This window comes from Felis catus, chromosome A1 (assembly GCF_018350175.1).
Source record: "Felis catus isolate Fca126 chromosome A1, F.catus_Fca126_mat1.0, whole genome shotgun sequence".
Lineage (NCBI taxonomy): Eukaryota > Metazoa > Chordata > Mammalia > Carnivora > Felidae > Felis > Felis catus.
The window spans coordinates 76911705-76937425 of NC_058368.1; the positions used below are offsets into that span (position 1 = coordinate 76911705).

The 25721-nt window shown below is 40.3% G+C and overlaps 1 protein-coding gene across 3 annotated transcripts; it reads right to left on the reverse strand.

The window, feature by feature from the left end:
* Nucleotides 1-25693, reverse strand: ARGLU1 (arginine and glutamate rich 1). 3 transcript variants are annotated; one of them, XM_003980522.5, is made up of 4 exons: nucleotides 25116-25686; nucleotides 16957-17182; nucleotides 14577-14660; nucleotides 1-818 (listed from the first exon to the last, which is right to left on the reverse strand). In XM_003980522.5, exons 1-4 carry the CDS (start codon nucleotides 25460-25462, stop codon nucleotides 654-656), a joined length of 822 nt encoding a protein of 273 aa, XP_003980571.1. In that variant the 5' UTR covers nucleotides 25463-25686; the 3' UTR covers nucleotides 1-653. The 3 variants fall into 3 exon arrangements, 1 of the variants encoding a protein (XP_003980571.1); XR_006596638.1 differs by having other exon boundaries at nucleotides 735-818; nucleotides 14577-15145; nucleotides 25116-25693; XR_006596637.1 differs by lacking the exon at nucleotides 1-818 and having other exon boundaries at nucleotides 14611-14660; nucleotides 15088-17182; nucleotides 25116-25692.
* Nucleotides 25694-25721: the final 28 nt, after the last annotated feature.

Consider the following 25721-nt stretch of genomic DNA (forward strand, 5'->3'; position numbering starts at 1 on the left):
TGAATTTAAGACTTTACTTTATTCAGCAAAATCATTTATTTACACAATGGGGAATGCTGGTTTGATTCTGTCAATGAAATAAAAACAAACTGAACAGAGACAATACTGAACTGTATATATAGTTTGTGCCAGAGCTGACCAACTGTTTCCTTACCTGTATCAGGAGCATCAAGGACACTGGTTTAACAATACACCACACAGGTCCAGTAACACCCTGGGAGCTTCCAATGCAATTACCAACTTTTTCTTTTTTTATAAATATATAAAAAAACAAAAAGTCAGCAAAACCAGCATTATGACGTAATAGACAGAGTAGAACTCTGAAGTCAATGGGTCAGTAAAAACCTTATCAGACCATCCAGTTTACCAAGTGATCTGCTCTCCTTCAGACCATACTACAGAATCCAACAGATGAAAAATAGATCCCTCTTTAGAAGACAGCAATGATCTGATAAGGATTTGACTTAATGGAAGTTAAGGGGGGAAAAGGAATGCAGAGCAGAGCCCCTATTAGAACAAGCTAACTTTTCCAGATTTTCCAAATTAAAAAAAAAACAAAAAACAAAAACAAAACAAAACAAAAACCACTTCAACATGAAGCTACCATACAAAGTTTTTCCATTTTTCTTTGTAAAAAGTTCAGAGTTTGCAATTTAATCCTGTGTTTTTAGTGAGAAGGACAGTTTGGGCCTGGACTTCCCTTTGCCCAGGATAATTTTTTGTTCTTCTTTTTGTTGACGTTGTCGCTCTTGTTCTAGTTTCATCCTTTCTTCATGAATCTTTCTTTGTTCTTCAACAATTCTCAACTGTTCCTCAGCCTGAAAGTTAAAAGTAAACATTAAAACTTCCAAGAATTTCAGGTCTTCCATTAGTAATATTGGGAAATCAGGTGACACAGGAACATACGTACTACAGTATGCTTAATAAAGCTCATGCAAAAAGTGATAAAGGAAAAATTATAGCGGAATTAGAAAAGAACTCCTTATTAATTCTGCCTATTCTTTCTTTTGATGAAAAATATATTTAAAAATTGTAGAAAAGCTCTTGCACATTTTGAAAATGGAAATTTCTAAAAATCGTATCTCGAAACCAGTATAGATTTTGTCCTAGTACCTGTTTTTATCCACATCTTCAGTGAATCAGATTAACAGATTGTCAATTATGAACAAAGGCACCGATTTCTTCAAACGGTTAAGTTCTCTACCAATTACTAGAACTAGATTTGTAATTAGAAAGACATATAAAAAAGTTACACGAGGGACACCTGGGTGGCTTAGTCAGTTAGGCATCTGTCTCTTGATTTCAGCTCAGGTCATAATCTCATGGTAGTTGAGTTCTTGGCTGAAAGCTCAGAGCCTGCTTGGGATTCCCCCACTCCCGCCTCTCCCGTTTGCATGCTTGCTCTCTCTCAAAAAAAATAAATAAACTTAAAAAACAAGTTATAGGAGGGGTGCCTGGGTGACTCAGTTGGTTAAGCGTCCCACTCTTGGTTTCAGCTCAGGTCATCATCTTGCAGTTTGAGTTTAGGCGTCGAGTTAGGCTCTGTGCTGACAGTGCGGAGCCTGCTTGGAATTCTCTCTCTCAAAAGAAATAAATAAGCTCAAAAGAAAAAAAAAAGTTACAGGGAAAAAACCAAAAACCTCTACTGGAGCTACATTATATTGTCAATATGCAATCAAGAAATACTAAAGACCCCTTTCTCTGGAGTGAAAAAAATTAAATACCCTTTTCACCCGCTGATTATAACATGCTTTTCGGTTTCAAATGGACACTGGAATAATTAACTTTTGTGGTGACTTCAACTCCTTCAGTCTTAAGTAACCAACTCCCTTCCTGTGTTGTCTATACGTTTCCCCTCTTTACCAAAAAATTCCAGCCATTCCAATTCTCCCTCCTCATGGTCTCTCTCCTTCAGGTCTACTTCCTTACTCCCCCCCATCCCCCAGGTGCAAGTCTACCCCTCCAGCACAAGGGACATTAGGCCATGTGTGCTGGTGACTCCAGTGGTCACGAATGGGAGAGTGGCTCCTGGCATTTAGTGGGCAGAGGACAGGCATGCTGGTAAACATCCTACCACGCACAGGTCAGCCCCCCACAACAATTATCCACTCCCAAATGTTAATGTGGCCAAGATTGAGAAAACCTGCTCTAACCCTTTGAGTTTTTAAATCTCAGTGATCACTGTGGTCCCTTCTTTCCTATTTGATCTTCATCCTAAAACACTCACTGCATCCTGTGAATGCTTTCCTATTTCCAAAGTCAAGTCTTAAAGTCACTACTTCTATCTCCATTATTCTACTAAAATTATTTTCTAGATGGTCAGAAACTCCATTTTCAATGACTTCCTTATTCATTCTTCTGCTCACTTGAAGTCTTTTATAATTTTTTTCTCTTCCCACATATTCTTTCATACAAAATACAGTGGTTCAAAACATACATTAAGGCTCCAGGTATCTGTGGCTCAGTTAAGTGTTTGACTCTTGATTTTGGCTCAGGTCAAGATCTCCTGGTTCCTGAGATAGGGCTCCGCACTGACAGCATGGGGCCTGCTTGGGATTCTCTCCCTCTCTGCCCCACGCATGTGCACGCTCTCTCCGTCTCCAACTGAAAATTTTTTTTTTTTAAAAACAAAATATTTAAGGCTCTCCACCCTGATCAGTTCTGTTTGTCTCCACTGATAGGTTTTTTTTATTCTGAAATAGTAACATTCAATGTGACTGAATTACAGGCTTTTCAGCAGAAGACCGGAAAGATGATGGACTCTGGTATGCAGCATAGAATGTTTAAAAAAAAAAAAACAAAAAAAAAAAACCCCTGACATTTAAATACATAAGTAACACAAAGAAGTTTTACTTTAAGATGGTATGGGTGTAGACTAAAAGGCAGAAGATAGATGGTGGGACAAATCCACTGAAATCAAGTGAAGGGCAAATGGGAGGAAGATCAGAATTAAAAGGTGGGAATTTGGGGGCACCTGGGTGGCTCAGTCAGTTAAGCGTCTGACTTCAGCTCAAGTGACGATCTCACAGTTTGTGGATTCAAGCCCCGTGTCGGGCTCTGTGCTCACAGCTGGGAGCCTGGAGCCTGCTTCAGATTCTGTGCCTCCCTCCCTCTCTGCACTCTCTCTCTAAAATAAACAAACATTAAAAAAATAAAAAATAAATTAAAAAGTGGGAATTGGGTCAGTAGGCAAGATGGAAAATCCAATGGAGAGGTGAAATAGATCTCTCTTTCAGACCTTTTCCCTAAGCTCCGTTTCTTAAGCTACAGCACACTACAGGACAGAGAGAGAGCTCTTCAACATGTCCAAGATTTAGAATCCTCAAAACTAACCCTAAAATAAATCAGCCCTCTCTACTACCTTCTCTATTGCAACCCATATTCTGTAGCTTGATCCTGTCTTCCCCGACACAAGCAAATAGCCAACCAGTTTGTTAATCCTCCCCTTATATCCTTTTCCATTACGTTCTCTCATCTAGAGCCTGTCCTCCATTTCAACTGCCACCACACCAGCACAGGGCCCCACATCTTCTTACAGACCTGAAATGGTTTCCTCATTCCCAGTCTTTGCCCTTCATCCACCATCCACCCTACAGAACACTTCCAGTTTTGGGAACATCTTTCTGTTCTCTCATGCTCCCAAGTGATCTCCACCAGGTGTGGAATATGGCCTAACTTCCCCAATTAGCACACTATTTAAGACGTTCTATAATCTGGCTCCAACTGTGTGTCTGCTAGTATCTCAAAATTATGCTTGCTTTCTATCTTGCCTCCGCTTCTCCTATACTCCTGCCATTCTCTCCTCCTACTCAAGTCCCACCTGTACATCCATCTCAAATCTCCACTTTCATGCTTAGACTTTCACTGATGATTACAAGAGAAAAGAATTACCTACTTCTGTTCATCCTCAGTAATAAATTCATATGCCAATTACTTTGCCCAATTTTAACAAATCATCACACATTTGGGGTAAGAGCCTGGCAAGTACAATTCAATCAAAGAATAGTAAAGAATCTTACTTTGTGTCCATGTGCTTGGGAAACCCTTACCAATATAAACACCCAGATTCACTGCTGCCTATGGTTCTAACTCAGCCCTCAACGAAGCAGATTAGATCCTTAAAGAGCAAAGAGTTTGAACATCACAGCTTCACCCTTAAGAGAAATCTAATTAAAATTACACACTATTTTTCACTGTATCATATTGACAAATTCAAAAGTGAAATACGAAATATTAGCTTATGAAGAGTACTATGGCACTACTTACCAAAATTTTATCTTCATAATACTTTTACCCAGAAAATTAATTTTCTGGAATATCCTATAAATAACACTTGCAAACATGCTAAATTGAACAACGTTTTTTAATGCAACATAGCTTGCTCAAGGCTGGAGAAATCCAAAATTCCCAAATATGGGACTATTAAATTATGCAAAATCTATGTAACAGACACTGTGCAGGGGCACCTGGGTGGCTCAGTCGGCTAAGTGTCAAATTCCTGATTTTGTCTCAGGTCATGATCTCACAGTCATGAGATCAAGCCCAGGCTCTGAGCTGGGGTGGGAGCCTGCTTAAGATTCTCTCTCCCTCTGTCCCTCCCCCACTCACGAGAGCACATGCGCACTCTCAAAAAAAATACTGTGTGGTTAACAAAAAAAACACAAAAATAGGAATCCCTACATACTGAAATGGAAAACCCCCCAAGTTATACGGTTAAGTAAGAACAGCAAAGTCCCAAATAGTTATGTATAGTATGCTATTTCTCTGCAAAAAGGGGAGAATAAAAATACATGTGTTTGTATCTGCCAAAATATGCATTTTAAACTCTGGAAAAATAGACAAAAACCATAATTGAATATATATTTTGGAGATGGGAATGAAAAGTAGGTGGATGGGGAAAAAAAGAGACAGAACCATTTATTTTTCTAAAAAATAAATCTGAATGATGTGATCACATACCTAAATTAAAATGAACAAGATTTTTAAACTAGTTTCCTTCATTAACAGGAAATACTGATTCTGCACTGAAATTGACTTTATTTTTTAATGTTAATTTATTCTTGAGAGAAAGAGAGACAGAGCACAAGTCGGGGAGGGGCAGAGAGGGAGGGAGACACAGAATCCGAAGCAGGCTCCAGGCTCTGAGCCGTGAGCACAGAGCCCTACCCAGGGCTCGAACTCATGAGCCACGAGATCATGACCTGAACCAAAATCCAAGACTGTGCCACCACCCAGGCACCAATGAAATTAGACTGGGTAAAGAAAGTTTCAATGTCATCCAGGTTTACAAATACAGGAGATGGAAGTGCATGTGTGCAGAAGAGGGGCTGCAGTCTCTCTGGTTCTCCCTTAGTGCTGAGCATATAGTGCCTACTGGAAGTACCTGATAATGAAATGACTTTTAAAAATGAAGTGAGCAGGTGAATATCCTGTCTTTACATTCAAATGTTTATACTTTGTTCCACTATAGCTTTAAACTAAGCATAAATGTTATTCAATTACACCAGAGCAAAACCAAACCAAACCAAACAAAAAAAAAAAAAACAAAAAAAACAAAACCAAAAAAATGAGTCGAGCAAAACCCAAAACCATCAATTTTAATATAGTGGTTCTCAAATGATGAAAAACTGGTTTCCTACCCCATCCATCTGTGAGGTTTGACCCTACACCTTATTTGCTAGGTATTCTAAACCCTAGCCCCCTCTGCAATCTGATATGCCATTTCCTTCCCAATGCCCCTGGAATATCCACTACTCCTCCACCCTTCTGTTGTTTCAAATGCATGCAAAAGAAAGAACTATTCCAGGGGGGTGGGGGGATGTACACGTGTATTCATACAGAAAAACAATACCGAGCTCTCCCACAAGGATTACACATGGATGTCATGGAGGCCCAAGAGAAAGCCAACATCCACCATACTAGAGCCATGAAAAGAGGGTGGGCCTTCTTAGCCATTAAGTCCAGGACCCTCACAAAGGTGGCTTTCAACCCTGTACCTCACTGGGAAGAGTGACAGGTGAGATAAAATACATAAAAGCAAAGTATACCATTCTAGAAGAGTCTATTTACCCCTTCCAGTACCTTTTGTTCCCCCCTCTTCTACCCAGAGGTCCCAGTGTCCTTATTACAATTGCACCTTTCTAAGCATCCCCCACCTACATAGTCTCTAACTGTACACTGGGGTGATCCCTAGCAGCAGTTTTTAAGCAAATAAGGATGCTGAAATCTACTAAAAATACATATGAAATTTTACAAAATCTTAAAAATACAAAGAGAGAATTACTTGTTATCAGCAGTGATTACGGGAATGACAGGCAAGAATGAAAAAATATTACAATTAGGAAATCATGCCACCACTCAGAAATGTGGATTTCTGCATTTTAAACTTCCCAGACACACATCCTGTTAAACTCTGCCATTTGTAACTTTAATTCTTTGACTCATCTTCCCCCCGTAACAAGTGTAATGTTTATCCCACTTTAGATAAACAATGCATAAAAAAAATATTAAAAAGAAATCTGAAGTAATTAATTCTGACCCTTAACAAATTACGGATCAGTAAAGTTTTCCAAAATTATTAACGTACAAGGTTAAAAAAAAATAACTTACCAGGATTTTTTAAAAAAAGTAATCCCCCCCCCAATGGCAATTTGGTTATTCTGTTACCTAATGTTTACAGTGTATGCTATAGGATATCGTTAGCTACCATATAAAAAGAATTCGTATCACTCCTTCTAGCCCCTTTCCTTTGCAATTCCTCAGTTGCTACACCTTTATAATCTTAAATATATTTTTGGAACGTCAACATTACAGAACATCTCTCAAGATCCCGTATTACTTAAAAGTGGACACAACTGCTTCAAGAGGGAACTGATAGCCGAGACTGGTACGGGATACTCGACACAAAAATCAGTGTCCTCCAGGGCTCAGCAGAAACCACTCTAAGAATACTGCCCAAACACCAATCTCGTACCTTCAGGATTTTAGTATTTGTGTCCTAACGTGAACTCATCCAGATGTGGTTCTTTTAATCTTCCATACCCTAAGTTCTCTTTTCTTTCAAGTCCAGTGCTTCTGTCTGCCTTGGTCACTCATTCCCTTTTGTGGAGGTTTTCTCAAGTGCCTGCTGATACCTGGCTGTCAGCATGAGATCTCTGGTTCCCACACCACATTTTCTCCTCTTCTTTCTCCTCTTCCTCCCTCCGGGCACTTTTATCGCTCAACCAGGTTTACTCTCTTTACAGTTTCTCCTGCCACCTTACCAATTCCAGCCCCATCTTCTGACAGGCTTTCAGTGGGTTTCTGGTTGACTTTCTGTCCTTCACTCACACTATATAAGGCCAATTCAGTAATATCCAGAACATTTTCCAAATACTGTTGCCCAAAATACACTAACACACTCTTAAATGAGCTTTTTACCTTATCAGTTGAAAACAAGCCTCTCCCTGACTAAACATTCTTCCATTAACTCCCCATCACTTCGTTACAAATTAAAATATTTAATTGACATTTACATTTGGCGCCATGCCATCCCTGTCTCTCTTAAAACGTGTAAATACACCACGATTAACTGAATATATCACTCAGTCCTGTGCTCTCTCAACTTAGATGTGCTCACTCTACTTACTATAAATGCCCCATTCCTTTTCCATTTGTATTAGTTTCCTGTAACCACTGTAACAAATTACCACAAACTGGATAGGTTAAGAGAACAGAAATTTACTCTGGGAGCAAAGGAGTCCAAAGTCAGTGTCACTGGAACTAAAGGTGTGGACAGGGCCACCTTCCTTCTGTAGGCTCTCGGAGGGAATCTGTTCCTGGCCTCTTCAAGCCTCTTCAAGGCTGCCAGGGTTTCTTGGCTTGTCTATGCACTGCTCCAAATCTTCAAATTTCTCTCTGTGCTGTCCTCAAGTCACCTTCTCCTATACGAGTGGAGTCTGCTGGGAGTCTGCGAGCCCTTCATCACGGTGTCCTCCCCATGTCCTTTTCGGTCCAAGTTGGCAGTGTTTCTGCTGACACAGCATCCTCACAAACCCTGCGGGTCTCCCAAATCTGGCAGGCCATTGGACAAGATGCTCCCCAACAGATCTTTCCTGGATAATCTCATTTACTCCTGGTGTCTGCTACTAAAGTGCCTGAAGGAACTTATGAGTCACAGGCATTATCTCTTCAGCCCTAGCAAATGGTTGTCCAGCTACAGCCTTGGCTTTGTTTGCAGTTTTTTAACAGGAAGCCTCCTGACTTTATAGCATCTTTTGTAATCTAGATGGGCTGAAATTTTCTCCAAACATCAACTGCTCATTCCATTTTACTTATCTGTTCTTTCCTCTATCTGTTCTTGAACTTTACTATCAACAGCCAGGGGAAGAAACCAGACTGTACCTTCAACACTTCACTTAGAAATACCTTAGTTAAATATGCCAGTTCAACACGGAGAAGTTCCACCTTCCACACAGTTGTAGGACACTACCAGGTTTCCTACCACTATACAGCGAGGACCTCCTTCCCTCTAGTTTAAAGTAACATCCTCTTCCTCTGCTTCTGAGCCTTAACCAGAAGCACCTTTAAAGTCCCTATTTCTACTAACGGTCTTTTTTAAGGCCGTCCAGGCATTTTCTATCATGTGCCTCAGAATTCTTCCAAACTTTAACTGTCCAACTCCAAAACTACTTCCATATTTTTAGTAATCAACTGGGTAGGTCCAGACAACATAAAACTATTCTGGAGGCCAGAAGTTCGAAATCAGTATCACCGGTCCAAAATCAAAGTGTCAGCAAGGCCCGCTCCGTTAGGAGGCTCTAGATTGAGAGTCTATTCCTTGCTTCTTCCAGCTCCTGGTGGCTGCCAGGATTCCCGGTCTCCTGACCACATCACTCCAATCTTCAAGGCCAGAATCTTCAAAGCTCTCTCTGCTCTGTCTTCAGCTTCTCCTGTGTGTACTGTGGTAAAAGCCCCCTCTGCCTTCCTCTTACAATGGTTATGTGGAATGGCTTTTAGGGCATAGTGGATAAACTCCCCAAGATTTTTAACTTAATCATATCCAGAAAGACTCTTTTTTGGGGACCACACAAGGTAACTAGTGTTACTAAAGTAACAGGAGATCAGGACACAGAATACACAAATAGCTTTGTGTATGTGGTGGGGGGGGAGGGGGGAGGAGCGCAGGGAGGTATTTTCCAGAGATATCTCTTAATTGCAAAGCAAGCTCTGGTTTACTTTAAGTATGTGGAACACATTTCACATATAATCAACTTCCAAACATGGTACAATTTTTTCATTTCTCAAAAGAGAGAAGTACAAAGCGTTAAGCATGATGAACATGGTAAATCTCCTTATTTGGCAAGTGGGTAAGGAAAAACTATTTTTTTCTTTGTTAATTTGAGAGAAAGAGAAAGATCGAGTAAGTGCGTGTGCAAAAGGGAGGGGCAGAGAGAGAATTCCAAGCAGGCTCCATAGTCAGCATGCAGCCAGATGCAGGGCTCAATCCCACCACCCTGGGATCATGACCAGAGCCGAAATCAAGAGTCAGACACTCAACCAACTGAGCCACCCAAGCGCCACAAAGAAACTGTTTTTAATATTAAAGAGAGGAAATACACTGTAGATCTCAAACTTATGATTTGCATACATTTTAAAAATTCCAAACAATGTTTCCCAGTTAAAATCAATTTTTCCTTTTTATCAGCATGTTTATAATTTTATTAGAAACTGTCCGTCTGACTCTTATTATAGCTTCAGTATTTACTCACAAATTAACCAGATTACATTTGACTACCACTTTCATTCACCCACGGATAGTCTGAGGGTCATGTTTTTCCTACTGCTCTAGCCTCCTGCAGGGACACTGAATTCCACAGCAACATCTATCGCTTTTCTTAGTATATTTCCCTTTCTAAATAAGTAGGATTCATACACATTTCAGAATAATATCTGGGCTTTTCCCAGGCACATCACAAAAAACTTGTGAAGAGGAGTAAAAAAAAATTTTTTTAGTACTGTTTTTAACATTTTTAAAAAACATTAAAAATCTCCATTGTATTAACAATACCCTTTCAAATATCTGAAGACAGTGGTGCACTGCCAATAGTCAGGCAGAACTAGATACCAATCTGCAAAAAAGCCAAGTCCAGGCAAGCCAAGACACGTGTCAATTCTTCCTTGATTTTATTCATCAAGCATGTCTGTTGGTTAATATGCTTTTGCCTCCTTTTGGACAGATAAAATCAAATATCTTGACAAACAATTTGGAACGGATGTGAGCAAAAACTACTGGTCTAGAGTACCTAACATGAATTCTACATGAGAGAACCCATGGGACTAAGCTAATACATTCCTTATTACAGTCATTACTGTGATCAATCTTTGAACTTTTGTCATAAGGACCTACTTAAAAGTTAGTCAAAGTGTGGTTTAAATTTACTTTCTCTACTAATTATTTTTATGTGATCATGAAAGTGATGTATGTTAGTTGTAGAAAATATAGAAACTAGAGAAAAGTATAAAGTTACATGTAAGTGTACCAATTACAGATAACGATTCTTAGCATTTTTTTCCCATCTACTAAACCGTGCAAATATACTTTTCAAATTAGCAGGATCATAATGTACACGTAAGTTCTGCATTTAGCTACTTCCCCTGGATTAACAAATACTTTGACTAAAGAAAAACCAACTATATAAGTGACATAAAACCTGTGAAATTTTCACTATTCTAAATAATAAAGGGAAAAGGTTTTTTTCTTTATTAGTTTACTTGTATCTGAGTCACTTTTCTCAAGATAAAATTCTTAGACACAGAATTAAAGGCTCCTGACATTTACTGATTCACTGTTATTTTCTAAAATGGTCACAGCCATTTAAACTCCCCAAATCACCACATAAAAAGGTCCCTTTATACCTTATCCTTGCCAACAGTTGGTGCTAATGAGGGAAAAAAAAAGTCTTTTTCTACTGGTATTTAGCATTAGAGGAAAAGAAAGGGGGGAGGGGAGTCCTTTGTTTTGCTACATTGTCAAGAATTTATGAAGGCACTTTTCCATTCCACTTGTGTGAGTGAATTCTCTTTTAAGTCTCTTTTCTTTTTCTATTAGGGAGTTGGTCTTCTTTACTGACTTCTAAGAAATCCTTGTATTATTCTTTCAAGATTACAATGTTTAAGAAATACCCTTTGGGGAACCTTCTCTCCCCACCCTCCTTTAATCTGCTTTCGAACCTCATCTACCATCACTTACCTCACCACCTTCTTGACTACACAAAAAGCTGGTTCACTGCTCCGGCCCATCCCACTATCCCAAGAGCACCTACACACTCTTGCCTTTATTCTAAGGCCCCAAAAGACCTTTTCCCTGCTTCATTTCCTCACACTCCTGTCCCCACCGTAAGTGCAATTTCTAACTATCCACGGAGGCCCAGCTCACACGATCTCTTCCAGGAAGGTTCCCAGGTCTCCCTAGAGACCTGGGCAATGATGTCAATTATCACACATCACCCGTTGCACTACTTAGTATTTTCATATTATTAACTTTTCTTGGAATTGTCCTTGTCTCCACAGTAAGTACATTAAATACTTTAAGAGAACTTAACATCTTATCAATTGCTTTTTACACCTAACAAATTCTCAATGTGGATTATGGATTGGCTGCTCCCTCTTCTCCCCTTGCCTTCTAGAAGCTAAGAATGCATCCCATTCTTCTTGCTATACCATGAACCGGTCCACATTTCTAGCATATTTATTAGGTCATAAAAACAAACAGAACTGTTGCTTCAACAAGATAAACCAGCACTACTGACACACTCAGGAAAAGTCCCGTGCTATCTACAACATGGGCATATTTCCCTAAGTATCTATTCTTTTAAAAAGAATATATTCCAGTAGTATCTCCCAATAAATGTGTGAAAAGATGAAAGAACTTGCTGAAAACTGAGAGGATGAGGAATGGACAAGAACGAAAGTCTCCGTACGCTCCTGGCATCTTTATGCAGTAACATTGTCTTTTCCTACACAAAGGATGTGCTAGTTTCCCTGCAATAGATGATGCCCAACAGAAACAAATAAAAATTTTCTCCAACACTGACAATTATTTCTCGAGCTTCCAACATTATCATGCACAGGAAACAAATGAGTTATGTGCAAATTCTTACCAAACAGTCTCAAATGCAAACTCTTTTTTTCTCCAAGATATCTTTTCACGAAAGTTGTACTGATAACATGCAATGCACAGTCTATTCTGCCAAATCCCAATGTTCCAGAACAGTGCTGGTCTAGGTATGATCCATGAATCAGCAATAGTCTGCAAACCATAATGGATCCGTAACAAGATATGTAGAAACCAGGAGTGTTTTAGAAGCTTTTATAGCCACTTGATGTCATTTTTCTAGTAATTCATCTTAATTGTATTTTGCAAACATAGTCTGAGACAAATTAGGATTAAAAGACAAAAACAAAAACTGGCCAATTACCACCACTTGAGAAGCACTGCTCTAGAATAAGCTTGCTGATCTTTTCCCAGTAAGGACACACCGAAAGTTACGTTTTTATGATTTGTGTGTGGGTAAACAAAGAAAACTGCCAAAAGAAATATAAAGCGCCAAGTTTCCCTAGGCACCAGACAGCTACCTCGGGATCAGAAGGGATTCTGGCAGGGCATAAGCAGAGGAACTCTTGTTCTAGGAGTCATAATCCGGCATTCCAGGCCACCCAAAACTGAAGTCACCATGCTATCCAATCTCTTACCACGGTCTAAGAGGGATTCCCCCCACTTTGTGATGCCGGTACAACATTTTCAATACCAGCTATACTGTTCCACCCTTCTGGAAACATCCAGGCCCTACAAACCACACTATATTTACCTTTCAAAAAAGCTCAACGTTCAAGACTCAAATGAAGGTTCATACTTTCCATCTTCCTTCTTCCTACCTGAACTGAGATTTTCTTCTTAGCATCACTAAAAAAGCACGATCACGTACTCATTAATGAGCAGGTAGGGACAGACCGCAGAATGACTCCTCATCCATTTCACTTTCATAGTGCTTGCTCTACCTTAGATTTTAAGGCCTTTTCATTGGGAAAGGCAGGATTAAGTCCCTCCCTTTCACTATGACCTTTACAATAACCAGGATGGCGATGTGCATGAAGAATCCTGGTGTCATCCTCATTAAGTTGCTTAGTTACTTACTTAAGTTGCATTAAGTTACTGATATTTCCAGTACTGGCTTTTATCTGGGGCATACCACCTCTTAAAAGATTATGCCTTAGAACCAACTGGACCATAGTTTTAACTTTTTACATTCTTATCAATTACGGGACACATTACTTATGATCCTCCTTCACCCCTACTCTCATTGGGATCCACTGTCAATTAATTACTTAGACCAACTCAGATCTTTTTGTGCCTTTATAAACAGTCACAAAATCTGTTTTTTCTAAACCACTTAACGAGAGCTTACAACTTGCTTTTATCCTTCATGTGACAGTATGACTTCGCAGCAAATGTCTTCTCAACACATTTCTAAGTAAACAAAACTTTTCTAAGATGTCCAGGAGCAAGAGTCCCTCCTGGGTCATGTCTCCATTCCTGGGCACGAACTAGCACTCATTCTCCGTTCATCCTAAGTAACTTCCCTTCCACCTGATTTAGATTCTTACTTCAAAGTAGAATTCCTATACGCCACTTTCATGAGGCAAAGAAAGTTTTTCCTTTAATGCCTGTCTCTTCCTTTTGTTTCCTGGATTTTTTTGTATCCACAGTCATTTCATTCTGTTTTCTTCCTCATACTGAGACTGCTTCAGAATATACATTTTTAATGGAAATCCCTAGGCCACCCAAAACTTTATCCTACTTCTTTATTCTACTCTAAGTGCCAGTCTGTGCTAAAAATAAAGAAACATAACAAACAAAAACCTCTGGATTTTTGTACTAAAAGAAAAAAAAAAAAAGAATTGGAAGGAAAAGCAGAAACAATCACAGATTAGTATTTTTCTATTTTCAAAAGATGACCTCAATGTTCTTACACTGGCTTCTTCACTAATATTTCCAAATTGTTCCTCACCCCCGTTTAGATCCATATGTCATAATTACTTAAGTCTCTGTATTCCTTGCTGGATTACAAACTTGGAATGGGAAAAATAGCTTATGAGTCTGGCACACTATCAAATACAGACTCCCTACATACTATACCCAGTAACTGGGTGGGAACAAGGTCACTCATGTGAAGTGAAATGCTGCGTTTGAGTTTAAATACTTCCAAGCTTTTGTTTTTACTATCCAGGCAGAAAAATGTAAATGAGGTGAAGAGAAGAGAGAAAAACTCTGGGACTGGGGATAGTACAATTCTCCCAGGAGCCCTGTTTTAAATGCAAATTTCAGAATGTTCTCCAGAGTTACTAGAATCTCTGGATTGCCCCCAGATGGATTCCTCTGGAAGACACTAGCTAAAATCTCATGAACCATTCCTGCTCTTGCCTCAAATCCTTGCAAACAGCCCTGAAGACTAAAAAAATGTGTCCATGATAAAGCACAAAATCATCCCACAAAATCTGAAGCAGCAAAGCAAATAAAAAATGCTTTTCATACATACCAGTTTGGCTTGTGCTTCTGCAATTTTTCGGTTATTCTCTTCCAGTATTCGCTCTAGCTCCTCACGTTTTGCACGTTCTTCCTCCTAAAGGGGAGGACATGTTAAGATGTTAGAAAAACAAAATGTTTATTTTTACTGATAAATATTTACTAATCTTCCTCTGAACTTTTTTGAGCTGACTTAGAGGGCAGCTTTATAGCTACCTTCTGTCTGACAAATGATAAACTGTGCAGCCACTAAAATTTGTTTCTAGCACTAAATTTAAATCATCCCTCCCAGTCCAAACAGCAACCGACTAAACCCTCCCTAATGATAGTTTCCTGGCAATTATTACTAATACTTTAATATCACACAAATCAACAAGGACAACTACAAAACTGGATAGTATTTACCAAATTAAAAAAATAATATATAAAATATAAATAAAGTGAATATTTGTCTCACCAATTATGTATACCTACGTATTCTTTACCTATACTCCTTTAATCAGCATTAAAAGTTGAATATTTACTGTCTTGTCCAGTGTCCTGCAGAGTGTGCTCCTCGGCTGCCATACGCGCCAGCTTCCTCTTTAAAATGATTTGTACTGTTAGCTTGGCAATACCTGCATCAGCAGCTCAACCATTTATAAAGAAACAACATACAAGGAAGGCTGAGCTGAGGAATGCAGATGTTTATGGTAAGAAGGAACAAAAAATGTAATTCATCATTCCTAAGGCAAACAATTAATAAGAAAAATACATTTACTGTTAGTGAAAAATACAAATGGTAATCCATACTTCATGGAACTAAGGGCTTCTTCCATGGGGAAAATGGACTTAACATTCAGATGTTGACAATTTCTAAAGGCAGCTTATCTTGTCATCTACAGTCTGAACTGAAATTCAGGAATCCAGGGGGTGCATGGTCCGGAAATAAAATTCTGTAATTTATTTTTTATTGGAGAATTTAATGAGATTTTATAATGCAAACTATATGAAGATTGCTTGATGGTTTGGGCAGTGTTCAGATCACAGCATACATATTCAAATGATTTTAATATTTGGAAAGACTGTCAGAGGGTTGTGTCCGTGTAAAAAAAAATTGTTAATACGAAACAAAAAGCAAATGAAGAGAAAAAAATCTTCCTATGATTAATAACTCGCTACAAGACAGCACCATTACTCCAAAATTATCTCCATTATTAAAAGCACTGATATAAGTAAAATTTCATACATTCAATTGCACAGTCTGTGATAGCTACCAAATATAGACACGTGTATCTAAAGACAGCACAAGGGAGAATGCACTTGAAAAGCTAAGCTTACTGGAAAACAAGAGAGATTTAGTATGATGCCAACTTGCCCATACTAATGCCAAGATTAACAATGATATGAGACATATATTTTGAGTCAAATATTTAAGTTCGAGAAAATAGAACCACAGGATTTTCTATGGCACGCACCAATGGAATTCGTATTCATTACACAAACTATGTCAAGGGACACTCAGCACTGTAAAGTAATTTGCCTTGAGTGTTTCAGTGACTTTCAACAAGTTTTAGGAACCTGGAGTAATCAGTGCAAATAAGCCATAAAGCTTCAGTAGCAAATTACTGTCTCACAGAAAGACATTTTCAACTTCTGCTCCAGCTGCTGATAAAACAAATCATGTGTTTAGCTTGACTCCAGACAAGGACAACCTGTTCCTTCATAACTCTCTAGAGAAAAAAAGGAGTTGTTAGTAGATACTAAAAAAAGTGGATGAATACTCTGGACATTTTTCCTAAAAAGATTCTTTGAAACACATTAGGAAAATGGAGGGAGGGCCTTATGATCAGAATGCCAGAATTAGTCCATTGTGTTGAAGCAGGATTTGGGGGAGGGGGTGAGGGATAAAAGAAGGAAAAAAAGAAGAGCAAGAAAACCTATTTATCAAAAGCAGGTGCTGTCACTCAATGTTAGGCCCTGCTCTTTGTAATCTGACTGAAGGCAAAAAGCCTCTCACAGTCTAGGCAGTAAGAATGATAAACAGAAAAGAAGAATACGTAACCACAGGTGGATTTTTAACCTTTTCCCTTTACCACTCCCTGTCTCCCGCCACCCTCCCAAAAAAGAATGTAAGTCCTGCAGCCATGGCAAAAGTTTCAAACACTTCTCAAATATGTAAGCCAGTTCCGTTAAATCAAAAAGTATCCTTGAATACGTTTTATGAAAGTAACTTTTAGATGTCAGTCAGCACTTCTGAACAGGCTAAAAAATTAACTTTCGCAGCAATGTTAAGTTTAGATGAGAAAGGAATTAGTCTGTATTCCATCTCTTTCTGAACTGAGCAGGAGGCACACCCAACACTGAAAGTTTTGCCATGGACTGTCTCTACTTTCCAAACGACCGAGCGTTACCTCTCTGGCTTTTTGTGCTGCAAGCTCAGCTTGTCTCTGTCGCTCGAGTTCTTCGAGCAACTGCTTTTCCATGATGCGCTTGGCTTCCTCCACCCTTCGGAGAACTTCTCGCTCAATTTCATCCTTCCTTTTCTCCAATTCTTCCTCTACCCTTTTGGCCACTAATTCTTCCACTCTTCGTGCTGTTTCTTCCTCGATGAGTTTTTCTTCTATTTCCTGCTGCCGACTAGCACACAAAGTAGAAAAAAGTGACTTAGATGACAGAAGTAAACGTAAGAATTAAAACTAGTTATACGTCTGTAAAACATTCAGCCTGATTCTATGATTTTATAATTCATCTGAGTGCAACACTCAAGGAAATACTAGATACCAAGATGTTCAGGGATACAGAAACTCGAACAAATATGAAATCATGTTTTTGTTAGCTTTCACTTTCTAAATCCAAAATGACTCAACAAAGAGCTTAATTCATTAGTTTTAATTTAAGAACTGTTAAGAAATCTGAAACAAGAAGTCTACTTTTTGTTACCAACTTTATAACAAAAGGACAAAGTGCATGGATTTACTCATTTGCCAATGCACTCAGTCTAAGGGTTGAGCTTCAAGAGAAGTCAGGAGAAAATACTATGTAGTAAGCAATTCAGACTAAGTTCATCCCCTGCCCCCCACTAGCAAAATCAGAAGAAATACAGACTCAAAGAGATTCAGACTGTGAAGGCAATGAAGCTTTTTCTGAAAATACAGACCAACTTAATTCAGGTTCTGAACCTAATACCTTTCAGCGTACCTTCTTTCTTTGGTTAATTTTTAATTAAAAGCTCTTCAAGATGTGGGAGGGTAGATGAAAATATATTGCCAATTCTAATAAAAAGTTTAATGACGCATGATACGGTTTAAATTATTTTAATCCCATCTAGATATTATAAACCAACTTATTTACTCAAAATCAAATTCTGCACTGAAAATACTGACACTTATCAAGGCACTGTAGTGGACACCATGTACATTTTATACCAATGACATCCAATATGGTCTACTGGGAATGACATCCCAGTATAAAATTGGTCATTTTATACCAATGACATCCAATATGGGCTACTGGAAAATTTCATTGTACATATGTAGCTCACTGTATTGAGACAATAATTTGTACTGAATTAATAATAAATTCAGAGGCTCTGGAAGTATATCTAAATCCTAAGAGGCCAATTTATTATTATTAATGCTTCAACTTTCTCACAGCCCATAAAATTAAATACAACCTGTAACCTTTATATCTTTTGATGACTCATAAATATGTATGAGCCAGTCATTCAATTTACGTGTTTAGTAAAGACTTTATAGTGTCTAAGTGACCTTTAAACACCCCAATCCACTTCAACTAAACTGTATTTTGGGGGTGGGGGGGTAATTCAATTCCCACTCAAGTGCTTTTATTCTCAACTCCTGTTACTTATTCACAGTGACACCATACTAACACCAATGTATCTTTAACATTCTGATTCATTTCAGTTTCTGCATTTATAACCTCCTATGTTTTTCTGACCAGGAGATAGTAACTACTTGAAAAAGCACAATTATTTATTCTAGGTTCCAGACATATGCATCCCATTCTGAAGACTCTTGCCTGTTTCTTAAATATTTCCTCCCAACACTAAATTATTGATTTTTATTTAAAAAGATACAAAAGCCTAACATATACTCTAAACAATGCTCCTTTTCCTATTCAATAACTTCGAATAAAATACAGTTTAAGGTAGTTTCAATAAGCCTTTACCTATAGCAGCTCAATAAAAGAGAATAGTTATCTATCCCAACACTAAAATGAATTGCCAGACATACCTCAAGGAAACCAGGCAGAGATTTTAGTGGAAATTAAACTACATTTCAAATATAAAAATTTTGTTTCTTTACCTCATCCAAAGAGAAAAATATTAGGCTGAAATAAGCCTGATAACTGTCAAACCTAGATGATGGGTGTATTAACGTCATAATATTCTTTCCACTTTTGCAGAAGTTGGAAAGTTTACACAATGCAAAGTTTTAAAAGTATACACCACTCACCACAAACAAACTTTTGCTAGTAAATGTAAAGGAGCCTAAGAAGAAGTTCTCTTTTAAGATGTCAAAAATGGTGCAATTCAACTCTAAGGACAACGTAAAACAATTTCAATTAAAACAGTCCAAAGTAAAAAGCAGAGAGAAGAATGGAATAAGGCTTTAGGTTAGCTCATCACTAGAAAAGTCACCAAATAACTTAGGAATTTTGGAAAGATGGAAGAGACCTGATACATATTCAGGGTTTTTTGTCAAGCAGTCTGTAAGTAATAGCAATAGCACAATGGCTAATGGGGTCACATTTCTGGATTTAGTACGGAGAAAATAAGCCTAAATAAATTCAGTTTATTACTTACAGCAAAAGCCAGATCAGCACAGTGTCAGCTGTTTCTGGTCCCACTCATGGACACCAAACCAGAGGGGACAGGTGACATGCAATACAAGCATAGGCAGTGGGCTGTTTTGCTGCTAAGGAGTCAATTCTAAGGGCAGCTCAGCGGTTTTATAGCCCAGAGGGGAGGGCAAGTGGAAAGTCCCAAGCTCAAATGAAACTGAGAGGATGAGAAAAGGCCTCGTGGAGTTTCTCACAAGGCTGCTTATCTCCCTTTGTTCCTGGAGGAAGCACAGGACACACCACTGTGACTGTAATTAAGCCTTGCTGCTGTGTTCCACGTGGAGACAGGCAAGGTCAGGGCACCACAGCAGAACTGTTCCCCTACAAGTATTATCAACAATATAATTTTTTGTTGTTGCTGCTATTCTTAGTAGCAACAATCAGAAAAAAAAATTTTAAGTGATTTTTCAGATTTAGCACTGAAAAAGTTACTCTCAATGACGCTTCAATTCCCCTCTCCCCACATTGAATTCAGAAAAACAATGGGCACATGTACAATTGAATTAAGCAGTTCATCTTTACTGATGACAAGTTTATTATCATTATCAATGATAAAGAGGTAGAAGGCTAACTTTCACCAGGGGCACTGAAACTTTCTTGGGGAAAAAAAACCAAATACTTTTGCTCATTAGTATCTTATAAAAAACATTTCATGTCACTGCCTATCCACTCCTTAAAACTTTAAGTTTTTATTTATTTGAGAGAGAGAGAGGGAGGGAGAGGGAGGGAGGGAGGGAGGGAGAGAATATGGGTGTGTGAGCAGGGGAGGGGCAGAGAGAGAGAGAGAGAGAGAGAGAGAGAGAGGGAGGGGGAGAGGGGGGGAGAGAGAGAGAAAATCCCAAATCCCAAGCAAACTCTGCGCTGCCAGAACAAAGCCCATCGTGGGGCCTGAACCCAAGAACCATGACCTGGGCCGAAATCAAGAGTCAGATGCTTAACTGACTGAGCCACCCAGGTGCCCTACTCCTTAAAACTTTTGCCATAGGAGTTGTCACTTTCCTGATGTTCTTTAGTGGCTCTAATCTCTTCCTCGGGCTCCTCTGCTCAATGTATTCCCTTGCCAAGAATTTGTGCCAATGTTGAAAGGGCTGAATCACAATCTTCAAGATTTCGAAGGTAGTATGTATAACACTAGGTCCCCATTTTCTCCATGCCTCCATGCTTTCAGGTATTTTAAAAACTCCAGTCACCACTAACTTTAAAACGGTAACTATTAAAACAGTAAGGACCCAGCAATACAGCACTGTTAAACCAGAGTAGGACTCTGAACATGGCAAATGGCAATATTATTTAAAATATTATACAGAAATATTTTAACGTGTATGAACTCAACCCTAGGAGTTTCCTTCTAGGAAGTGCTTCATAACAACACAGCAAACAGCATTAATTCAGTACTGAATAGGCACCAAATACTGTGGCAACAGCTTTATACACCATGTCATCAGTTACACCTCTGATGATTCCCAAGGCATAGGGATACTTTACTAGCTGGGCTCCAGGTCACTGCATTTTGCTAAGAGAGGACTCCTAACCTAGGTAGACTCCAAAGCTCATGATCTAAGCCCTATAGTACCCTACAAAGGTAAAGGCATGCAATAATATTTACCCAAATCATTTAAAAAATTTATAAATTTCTTATCAACATCAGCTAGATCTTATGCCCTTATCCTTTGTCTTAAAGCCCTAAGTGTCCCCGAAATACAGTTCCACATACTGAATTTGCTCATAAAAGCTGTTCTCTACTCTCAACAATGAGCTCGTCAAGTACTCTAAGGATCACTCATATAGATCCCAGTTCAGCTTAGATACTTTAATTCAGAAGGCTCTCAACCTGTCATGCAATTGAACACTAAGCATATTGAAACCTAGATTATAACAGGCTACAGTAAATTATTATAGCATTAACATTTTCCGGATTTGCTGCAAGTTATTTTACAACTGCCTATTTTTTCAACATGCACAGTGAATACAACATGCACAAAGCCATTTCAAAAGAATACATATGAAAATGATAAGGAGAGAGAACCACACTAAATGGTTGGGACACAGGGAAGAGGTAGAACTTCTGAATTCAATTTTGAAACATGTGAACTAGCTATTCAGAAATGAGAAAAAAAAATTTAATGCTAAGGTCTACCTTTTACTATATTAATATAACTCGTAAGAGCACTTCATAAACTCACCAGGCTCAATCTGGCTGCATTTCGTAAATTATATTACATTATGTACGGAGGCCCATTATATGCCAAGTATGTCTAGATACTTTAAATGTGCCTTTTTTTTTTTTTTTTATGTTTCATTTTTGAGAGAGAGAGAGAGAGAGAGAGAGAGACAGAGACAGAGCGAGCGAGCGAGCGGGGGAGAGGCAGAGAGACAGGGAGACACAGACTCTGAAGCAGGCTTCGGGCCCGGAGCTGTCAGCACAGAGCTGGATTCAGGGCTCAAACCCGTGAACTGCGAGATCATGACCTGAGCCGAAGTCGGACGCTTAACGACTGAGCCACCCAGGCGCCTCATAAATGTGCGATTTCTAATCTTCATAACGAAGACCAGTATCTTCATTTCACAAATAAGAAATCAAGCTTACAGGTACGTGATTTATTCAAGGCTTCACAATTGTAAACAGCAAAGCAATCTGGTTTCCATTATTACCACAAAATTAGTTAAGCCCAACAGAGTATTCAAATTTTGTAGTCTCTCCCCTCCCACGGACCCTTTTCCAGGTACAGGGACACTATGCTCTCTGTTGTCTTCTCTGCTTCCAGCAAGCACTGGTTTCTTCCAACAAACATTCCCTAAGGTCCTCTCAGTCCCGTAAGCCAACTGATTTTTTGCCTTCACACGCTACCTGGGTCGTTCTATCTACTCTCAAGGTTTCCTCCTCAAGGCTTCAGTCTCTCATATCAAACTCGCATAAACTCACTATACCCAAGTGTTAAAGTGCCTACAGTGGAAGTGCCAGCTGAAACTCCCCTCGACCGTTCCCTGTCCGCTATCTATCAGGTTTCTGCCGTTTTAACCACCGTCTGCCACACAAATAGTTCCTTAAACATTTGGTGCCCGACGTGCAATAGCTACAATATAAACACGAGAACCAATATTAATGCTTTATTTCCCTTATGCTCCAATCCAGTTTTATTTGCACTGTTTCCTAAATCTGTCCTTTCCCATTCCAACAACCGCCCCCTCACTACTCCTGTGTGGTCTTACTGTAACTAGTTATCTATCCTACACAGCATTCAGTGCTGTTTTGGGGGGGCGGGGAGGGAGAGAAAAAAAGAGCTCATCCCATTTACCTCCTCAAAACGTTTCCTGTTTCTAGGATGAAATCCAAGCTCCTTAACATGACTCCTTTATAAGATTCTCAGCCTCTGTTTACCTCCCCTGACTAAAGAGACTCCGTGATGTTAGTACTTATAGAACTTCCCGTGTTTTACCTCACTTGTAAGCCATTCAGCCCCCCTCCCTCCCTTTACTCTGGCAAGGGCTGAAGGGACTCTGTTTTGGTCCACATGTACCTTCCTATGCCTTGCCGGACAATCTCATTTCTATCTACCACCCATTCCTTAGGAGGACTAAGGTGTTTACCCATCTGAGATGCTTCCTTCTTAAAGTCACATCACTATCACTGAATTTACCACACTATTATTACGTACCCACTTAGCAGTCTTTAAGCTTCTTGGAGAGGGGTCAATTATCTTTATCTCAGCAGCACCTAGCACAGTGCCTGGCACTTATTAATTGCTTGAACCGTATTAGCTGAATGAGACCTGTAGACACACAACTACTTAGGCCCATTTCCAAGGCTCTAAAACCTAGGTCTTTCCATGGTTTCCTTTGTGTTCTATCTAAGACATTACACCGTACTGAGGAGTACCTACTGCATGGCACACAGAATTCAGTGTACAGGCTCGCTTTGCCCCTCTTCCCTTCATAAATGCTGATGGTAATCTGCTGCTTCTGCCAACTTGGAACTATATAGCTCTCCTATTTTCTCTTTTAATCCCTGGTTTCTGTCCCTGCTATTCATGTGCAGCTTGCTAAACACCTCTAATTATTCTCTGCATACCAAGTTCCCTTTTACTTTTCCTACAAGTCATAGCTTTTTAGAGAATGGCAAATAACTTCTCTTTGGACACCTGTTTTCACGTGGGAAAATTATCTGAGACATGACTTAATTTTTAAAATGTTCATCTGTTGACATTTATTTGAGAGTTCATTTTTACAGTTAAGGATCTTGTTATATACCAGAAAAACCCGGATTCTATATAATCAAGGTTTGTTGCAAAACAATTACTTGTATGTATCTGATGTTAATATATGTATCACCGACAGCTCTACATAAAGGAAAAATAAAGACATACAGCAAATAGCTCTCCAGGTACTGCTTCCTCTGTAATATTAGTCAGTGCCCCAGTCCCGTAAATCTTAAAAACTTTGCTCCTTAGAAACACGCTCTGCTGCAAAAATCTACATAACGCAAAGCCAACTGCAAAAAAATTTAAAGCCCCTAAACAATCAGTGCATATATCTGTCTCAGAAAATTCAGGTAATTCTCCTACCTCGTGTGCACTTTCTAAACACCGACGGGCTGAGGAAGATGGCCGGTTAAACACAGACAGTTCACATCTAACACTACCTTTCCAACTGGCTTTGAGAAATGAATACCTAGAGCATCAGGGTACTATGGTCTTAAACCAAAACCAAACCCAAACCCTACATTTTAAAAACAAAAGATGATCAATTTGGAATTATTTGTACCTACTCTTGGATCTAAAGATACTTGAGAGGTGACTCTCAGAGATACTTTTACCCCAACAGTATTTCAAGTTGGGGACCTCACTGTGATCCTGATTTTCCCTACATTAAGTTCCATACGTGAGCAATGCAAAAATAAAAGCAAATATTCAAGTGTCCTCTACCACAAGGGAAAACAAAACGCAGGATTGCACCTACTTTTGCTACAGAGGAATATAAAGCCATATAAACGAGAAGTATAAGGACAGAGCAACTTTTGATAGGGATGGTTATGCAGGTGAATTCAAGGATCAAAATTCATCGTACTGCAGGCTCAAGGTTTGTGCACTTTATTTTTGCAGCTCAAAAAATAACAAACAAACAAAACCCGAACAGGCTCGGAAAAAAAAAAAGAAAAGCAACCGCGACATCTTTAACAAAAGGAACTCACTAACATAAAATGCATCTTTGGCTGTACTGTTGGGACCACCAACAGGGTCTCATTTCCCGAGAAGCCCTGTCAAATCGAAGCCCCGGTACTAGAATGCTCTGGCCAGCTGCAATTTGCATCCCAAGGGTTAATTCTTTCCGGCCCCCCCCCCCTCCCCACCAGCTGGCCCCAAACGCTCTCCATCCCTTCTACGGGCTCCCTTATCCCACGCCCTCACTGGCCGAGGCAGCGCCTCTACCCCACTCTGAACTCCACCCCCTACTTCCGGCACTCCGCTCCGCTCTCGCGCCAAAATCGCTTTCTCTGCTCCAAGCCCTTCCTGCGCAAGCCCCGGTATTTCCCAGCCCAGCCAACTCGTGGGTCCGTCCGGCCCCAGGCTCTCCACTCGCGCGGGCTGCAGCCTCTCGGGCGGGTTCCTGCGACCCCTCGACCCCCGCCCCCCCCGCCCCCACTCGGCCCACCCAGCCCCGCCGGCCCCCACCCGCCAGGCTCCCCGCCCCTCCCCCCGTGGCCGCTCACATTTTTCGCTGCCGCTCGAACTCCGCTTTCTTCTCCTCCTCCTCTCGCTTCTGCTTTTCGTCCAGGCTGCTGCGCTTGCTCACCGTGCGCCCGAAGATGTCGATGCGGTCGGGCGGGGACGAGGCGCGCTCCCGGTCCCGCTCGCGCCGGGACACGGCCGTGTTGGTGGAGCGCGAGCGGGACCGCGACTCCCGCCGCCGGTTCCGTTTACTCTCCCGGGACTTGGAGCGCTTCCGCACGCGCTCCTTGTCCCGAGACCGCGACCGCGACCGGCTCCGCTTCTTGTTGTGTTTGCTGCTCTTGGTGTGTTTGGAGCGGGACGAGCTCCGGCTCCGAGACCGGCCCATCCTTCCGGGCGACGCTGTGACTAACCGCTGGCCTGGGGCCCCGCACGCGTCCCACTGCCCTCGCTTCCGCCTCTGGACGCGGGCTGGCCGTCCTGTCGAGGCCGGAGGAAGGAAGGCCGTCGGCCAGCTGACTTTATACCGCTCTCTGAGGTGAACGGCCGCCACGAAGGCCGCCTCCGACGACCAGGCCGCAACGCCAGGAGTTGCTAAGATGGCAGCCGCGGCTGCACCGGCCGCCCTTCCCACAATGCCCCGCGCG

Coding starts and splice junctions, on each gene's coding strand:
- ARGLU1 (XM_003980522.5), bottom strand. CDS start 25,462: ATGGGCCGGTCTCGGAGCCGGAGCTCGTCCCGCTCCAAACACACCAAG. Junction 14,661..16,956: donor CAGCACAAAAAGCCAGAGAG/GTAACGCTCGGT, acceptor CCTCCCCTTTAG/GAGGAAGAACGTGCAAAACG. Junction 819..14,576: donor CAGAAGCACAAGCCAAACTG/GTATGTATGAAA, acceptor TTTAACTTTCAG/GCTGAGGAACAGTTGAGAAT.